Here is a 7,229-nt window from a genome sequence, read left to right as displayed (position 1 = left end):
TTAAAGATGACAATAGTTAAATGCTGAGCATTTATAACTGAAGATACAGAGCAGATGTGACTCAGTCCGAGCCCAGGTTAACTGCCCTGTTTAATGGAGAAGTTATATAGTCTTGGACTCCATTATATATATCACAAAAGGCATGTAAATGAAGATATAAATTATATATTAGTGGACGAGATGTGGGAGGAATAAGAAAGAGGAGAACACGAGGTGTATCAATCTCCATACTGATTCTAGGGGGAGTGAAACTATTAAGATCACAGGGCTGTTCCCAAGCGGTATAGGCAAACCATCTACTGATTTACATTACAATTCAGGCGTTTAGCTGACACTGATACCCATGTGACTTTGAGTGAAAGAGTGTAGCAGGTGTAGCACCTACTCTGAGTGCCCTGCTCAAGGACACATTTCTGTTAGTGTGTGTCTGCTGTCTGTCATGGGGATCAGACTTATGACCATTTCCTCAAACAACCACCCAGCAGCCATCTTTAATAATCAGTTAAATATGTTGCAGTAGCATTTCGTACCAGCTGGTATTAAACTGATGACTGCAATGTGTTTGATTGTGATTGTTAAAATGCATTAAAATGTTGTGGATGGAACATCAACTTTACAGTTTGCAAAGAAGGGTATAATTCATCATCATGGCCCAATTATGGTCGATAAATCCAGAGGAAATAGTCAATAAGAAATCCGCTGAAAGGCAAATGGCTGCTTCACTTGACTTCTTTTTCAGACCTCCATATGCTTCCATGATAAAGGCATGATAGAAGTCATAAACAGCCGTGATTGCAGGTGTCAGCTGATGCGCAGCTGGTAATTCTGTAACCATATCCATTTGAGTGCAAAAAATAAAAGACAACAAATAAAAAAAAATCAGCATGATTGATTGCAATTATGTTTTGTTGTCATTCCAGAATCGGATGAAAAGTGCAGCTATGGTTGAATAGAAAACCAATAGTTTTTGACTCTTCAATAACTGCAATTCATGAAGTGAGCAGTAAATGGCTTCATACTGTACTAATGAAAGCAGTTTGGTTCCTCTGAGGGAGGATTATCCCTAATTGGCCCAGCTGGATAAACAGAGCTGGTGGTGTTAGCATACTGCATGGCAAAGCAAACACACCAACCTATTCCTACCTTTCTAAAAAAATTAACTTTTTTTTTTTTTGCAAAGGTATTATCTCCAAGCCCAGGCATTATTACATCTCAGGGGATAAAAATGTTTCCTTTGACATTTGGTCCCACCCAGCACATCTCCCGGTGTTCCTTTTTCCTCTCCTCAGTTCGTGTCATTCTTTCTCCTCGTCACTTTTCCCTCCCTTTCTTTTTTTCTACGTCTGTACCTCCCCATCTCTTCTCACCCCTCATCTCTTTGGGTTACTGGCCCTGTCTTAGTCTCCTGATTCAGTGCTCCATTGGTAGATCAATAGAAAGGCTCTCTGTCAAGAGAGGTGTTGAACCCCCCCCCCCAATACCCCCATCTTCCTCTCTTCAATCCCCCTCCTACCCCACCCCAACCTCCCCATGTCTCCCCAGATGACTGCAGACACACATCCTCCTGGGAAGCTGGCTTTCTACATCCCCTACTGGAGAGCATCTCCCCCCCTCTCCGGATCACTTTTCATCTCCATTCACCTCGAACTTGGGAGAGGTAGAACTGCACGGCGCCATAATGGGCTTTTTAAAGAAGACGGAGACCGGAGGCTTTTTCTGGGAGCCAAAACAGAAAACAGCCCGAGAAAATAGGATATCAGTGCAAGACACAATGTGAAAAGCAGAAAGGGAAGTGAGAGAGGTAAAGAAAAAGAAAGGCAAGGGAAAACAGGATGAGAGAAAGAGAGAGAAGTTGTGCATTCAGCTAAGCTGCAGAACGCTGGCTCCCTCCCCAACCCCTTTCCCACCCTGCTTTTCTCCACCCCCTGGAAAAGTGTTCTGTCTCTCTCTCTCTCTCTCTCGCTCTCTCTACCTCTTTTCTCTCTCCTCTCTGCAGCTGTGGTCTGCTGAGCGTCACCTCCACACAGCAAGTGCCTTTACTTGGGCAGAACAGGGAAAAGGAGCGTAGCTGTGAGAGAGACGCACGGAGAGAAAGGGGAAAAAAAAATCTCAGGAGTGTGTCTTAACGCACCAGAGGAGCATCTCTCTGACTTCGGAGAGGGCTGAAGAGCGCACAGAGACTGACGGGCAGAGACAAGCAGCGGCGTTGGAGTATAACAGTGCTGGTGGTGTTGGCAGAGCACGCCGAGTGGACACAGGGGAATCCACCGGCGCTGTTGATCCTGGTGTCCCTGGCAAGAAAGAAACAACAACAAAAAAACTGCTTGAGCGGGAGACAGAAAGCGGTGCAGCAGCCAGGATCTCGCCAGGGGGGCAGCATTTTACAGCGACAACGAAGCGTGGAGACAGCTGAAACCTGCGCGCAGACACACTCTCTCTCCCTCACACGCGCGCATGCACACACACACATGCAAACAGTGAGTGTGAGCGGAAAGGGACGCTCACGGTGCTTTCAAAAGAGCCACAAAAATCCTTCTTCTTGTGAAACGCACATACTTGCACAGGAAAACAACACAAAACATTTCATCTTCTTCTGCCAGGGATGGTGGATGATGAAGGAGAAAACTTCTGGAGAGGAAATTGTCTTTGAAGCAGGACTTACTGCTGAGATTTTGTTTTTTTAATCAACTTTTCTCACCACCACCCTGTTTTTTTCTTTTTGGAGTTGGGGCATTTTAAAGCCTCCGTCTAAGCACAACAACTAAACAACCTCTATTCTTAGAGGTAGAAATTGAGAGCTGTCTTTGTGACCATCAAGATGTCTATTCCTGATTCGGTCTGATCGGTAAGTGGATTATGACGGCAAGATTTGGGGATTTTTCTTACACCTGAAGAAAGAAAGAAGGAAAGAGCGACAGAAACCTATCCATGATTGGTGGATTTATGGCTGTCAGAGAAGGAGAGGATCCCTTGCCTTTTCTCCTCTCTTCTCCTGTGGATTACAGATGGGCTTTGTGATCTCCCAGTGCAGTCTCATGGATGATCGCTCGCTGCCAGTCATTAGGATAAAGTACAAAGAGGGACACAAGTGAGTATTCAGCTGGATTTTTATCTCTCCAGCTTAAGCTTGCATGAAAACAAGGGTGTCGAGAGTGAATCTGTAACGAGAGCACATCGCAGCAGCTTTTCTCTTTCAATAAGAGAAACTGTAACTCGCTGATTAAACTGTTGTGTTCCCTGAATAATTATTAGAGCGTAAAAAGGTAGGCACATCCTGAGATATTAATTCACAGACAAGTGAAGCTGTATGTTTACAGACCATTTACCAATTAACATAATTTACTAAATGAGGGGTGCTGTCTACCCGGCAGGTGGCTTGGGCACAGGCGGAGATTGATTGAAGTGATCTGTGTGAATCCTATTAATGCATCCTGGATTGTGGCCAAAAAGAAGCAATGGAGGGGAACACCGCTGTCTAGCAGCACTATCTGATCTGCCTCTCACTGGACAACTGAGGACCCTCTGCACTCCCTCTTCAACGACACTCCTCCTCCTCTTCTTCTCAGACAGGCAAGGATGGTACCCCCGCCTCCCACCAACAAACCCCACGTGTGCTTGTCCACCATTCTGATCATGAGCAGCATGGCGCTGATTGATGCCTACCTGGTGGAGCAGAATCACGGCCCCCGCAAGATCGGCATCTGCATCATGGTGATGGTGGGAGACATCTGCTTCTTAATTGTCTTGCGTTACGTGGCAGTGTGGGTGGGCGCCGAGGTGCGCACAGCGAAGCGAGGCTACGCCATGATTCTCTGGTTCCTTTACATCTTCGTGCTGGAGATCAAGGTCTACTTTGTGTATCAAAACTACAAAGCGGACAGGAAGAGCTTGGACGCTCTCGCGAGGAAAGCCTTGACTTTGCTGCTGTCTATTTGCATCCCAGTGCTTTTTGTGGTGCTGGTGGCTATCGACCACATGGAGTATGTTCGAGCCTTCAAGAAGCGCGAGGAGATCCGTAACCGCCTCTTCTGGGTGGTGGTGGACTTGCTGGACATACTGGACATCCAAGCCAACCTGTGGGAGCCACAAAAGAAAGGGCTTCCTCTGTGGGCCGAGGGCCTGATGTTCTTCTACTGCTACATCCTCCTGCTTGTGCTGCCCTGCGTGTCCTTGAGCGAGATCAGCATGCAGGGCATCAACATTGTCCCCCACAAGATGCTCCTGTACCCCATCCTCAGCCTTGTGACCATTAACATCATCACTCTGTTCATCCGCGGGGGGAACATGCTTTTGTACAGGGACGCCAGGGTATCTGGGATCCTAATAGGAAAGAACATCTTGGCCATCATCCTAAAGACCTGCAGCTTTGTGCAGTACAGGAGACAGTTGCAGAACGCTCCTCCTGCCTTCGGGGTCGAGCTGCAGAAAAACTCAGTGGCCCACGCTCGCCCTGCCCCCACCCCTCCTCAAGTGGTAATGCAGGACCAGACACCCCTCCCCGAGGTGACTACTTGCGAACACACATGACAAAACAGCGGGGCGAACCCTGGAAATGTCAATACAAGTGTATATGACCCTCAGGACGCTGGCGGGGCACAGTGTTCCACACCTTTTAGGGCATGCGAACACTCATGTGAACACACGGGAGATCAACATCTCCTCTGATGCTTCATGGCACAGAGAACACTGCAGACACTTAGTGAGGATAGAGCGTCGGATCCAAAGCTGTCATTGGTGCAAAATACAGTATTATTTGTGACTTTGTTAAAGCGTTTCCTCCAGTAAATCCAGTTACCTGTGTATTTTTTCTAATTGTACAACTGAAAGAAAAAAGAAAAACAACCTATTGCAACTATTGCAAGATAAGAGGAATATATTTTTGAATTGTGTGTGTTGCATTCTAATCTTAAATTTAAGGGTCTGTGTGCTGTGGTGTGCATTTTCTGTTCCTCGAATGTTCCTTGTAGTCGAGGGCTTCAACGTGTCCGATTTAGAGGGAGCAACCAATGAGAGAATCAAACAGTTAAAAGCTTTCTCTGGAAAGAAGTGTTTTTATATGTGATTCTTTGATAAAGTATTGTGTACAAGATAAAGGCTCTCCTGCGCTCTCACTGGCTGTAAAAGGGGTTTTTCATAAAGGCATTTGAAAGTTACTGGACCAATCGACTATATTTCACCTTTTAATTAAAATTCAGCAAATGTTCTTTAATTAACCTGGGATACAAAGAAAGACAGACAATGATTTTTTTCCCCCCTTTTCTCACTCTGGTTCAATCTACAATTAGAGGCTGCTTAATTGGCAAAGTGGTGCCTTTGCAGTATCATTCATCTTGAGAGTGATCATACATTCCAGGGTGGCAATTTTGGGGGACATTTGAAATGAATTATCTGCACAGTTATGAACCGTTTTATCACAGCAAAAGGCTCACTGAGATGCAGTTAGCCACAGGATAAAATACACAGCCGAGGGCCGGCACTGCAGATGGATAAATGATTCCCAAATAAGGAAGCCCATTTAATATCCTCCTCAGGCAAACAGTAACTATCTGTGCTTGCGCTTCATGGCAGCAGCAGTTCTAAGCACTGTCATTTTGTTCCTCGCACAAAAGACAAAATGGATACCTCGGTCCAGTGATGTGAATCCACACAACAAGCCAAGAAAACATCATGTCTTCTAATATGACAAATCTCTTTCGGCCCCCAGCTCCCCGCCACCAGTTGAGTCAGAGCTGGAGCTTGTTTCCAATTTCAGTGATGGACTCGCTTAAATATTTTCCTAAATCTCAATATGAATGTCAAAGACAGAAAAAAATGTTAGGAATGACATATTTGCTGCAAAGAATATTTTTTACTGGGCCTTCGCCATCTATCCGAAACATAAAACTGAAGGTCAGGTGCTTTAATTTGATGCAGTGCACAAATGACACTGGCAGAGGTGCCACAAAAATGTGAACAATGTTTTTGCAACAGGTTCCTGCTCTTGCTGTTTTTATTTTTTATTTCTTTTGCATAATCTTTCTCACTGCGTGCATAATGTAAAAAGCACACTGATTATCGAAACCAGTGTTTTTTTAATCTATGCAAGGCTCAGTTACACGAAGGTAGCAGCATTTGGTGGCACAAAACAGGCTGTTGCATTAAGACTGCTGCAGCCAGCATTATTTTGTCAGTGTTGTTGGCTTGTAAAATTACAGCATCAGCAATTTGGACTATAATACACAGTTCTGCAAAAACAATTGTATTGTTTTTGCAGAACTGTAGCAATGAAAAGAAAGCATTCATCCTTTAAAATAGTATTTGTGATTTAAAACAATGATCAAATGTTTTTTTCTGAAATTGGCAGCCTTACATCTCTCGTTGTATGGAGGACCACATAACAGCTGAAATACCGTTCTATTGTGTTCTACAAACAAAAGGAAAACCAAACAAACCCAAAACAAATAGTTTGTTGTATAAATCAAAGCATGAAAATCATTATAAACTGAATTATTTCTACTCCATATATTAAGGGGGGCCATTCTGTTAATATCCATCTCCATATTTTCATCTTTTGACTCCAGTAGAGTAGCTTTGCATAAGTCACAGGTCAAAAATAATTCTTATTTCTTACACAGCCCCTCACTTCATCCATTCTCTGAAAGCAGCAGTTTCTCTCTGCCCTTTTCAAACAGAAGTTTGGAGCAGCGGGTGGATGAGGAGATCCGCTCATTAACATCATACGCAGCCGAGAGAAGGAAAAACTGCATTTTTACATACACTAATCACTTTATTTGAAACTTATGATGTATTTATTTGAAATATAAACATTCACCACTGCATGACATAAACTCACCGGCCAGTTTGTTAGGTACACCTGTTCAAGCTCTCCATCCATCCATCCATCCATCCATTTTCTTCCACTTATCCAGGGTCACAGTTGGGCTGGAACCTATCCCAGCTATTTTAGAATGAGGGGTGGGGCACATATCGCAAATTTATCACAGGGCTATTACAGTTCTCATTAATGCACATCTCTGATCAGGCAGTCACATGACAGCAACTCAGAAGATTCAGGCATGTAGACATGAAGGTAAGGGAAAGTTCAAATTGAGCATCAGAATGGGAAAGGAAGGCGATTTAAGCAACTCTGAATATGGGATTGTTGTTGATACCAAACAGATGGACTGAATAAATGATAAATGGACTTATATAGTGCTGTTCTACTCCATTTGAGTGCTAAAAGTTCTTTA

General features: G+C 44.2%; 1 protein-coding gene across 1 annotated transcript; it reads left to right on the top strand.

Moving 5' to 3' along the window:
• The first annotated feature begins 2,002 nt into the window (after positions 1-2,002).
• Positions 2,003-5,135, top strand: LOC134639977 (transmembrane protein 121). The gene is made up of 2 exons (XM_063491518.1): positions 2,003-3,088; positions 3,372-5,135. Exon 2 carries the CDS (start codon positions 3,577-3,579, stop codon positions 4,525-4,527), a length of 951 nt encoding a protein of 316 aa, XP_063347588.1. The 5' UTR covers positions 2,003-3,088; positions 3,372-3,576; the 3' UTR covers positions 4,528-5,135.
• Positions 5,136-7,229: the final 2,094 nt, after the last annotated feature.

This window comes from Pelmatolapia mariae, linkage group LG13 (assembly GCF_036321145.2).
Source record: "Pelmatolapia mariae isolate MD_Pm_ZW linkage group LG13, Pm_UMD_F_2, whole genome shotgun sequence".
Taxonomy (NCBI): Eukaryota; Metazoa; Chordata; class Actinopteri; order Cichliformes; family Cichlidae; genus Pelmatolapia; species Pelmatolapia mariae.
This window is presented reverse-complemented; position numbering and strand designations above follow the sequence as displayed.

Excerpts from the sequence above, each read along its gene's own strand:
- LOC134639977 (XM_063491518.1), top strand. The coding sequence starts at position 3,577 with ATGGTACCCCCGCCTCCCACCAACAAACCCCACGTGTGCTTGTCCACC.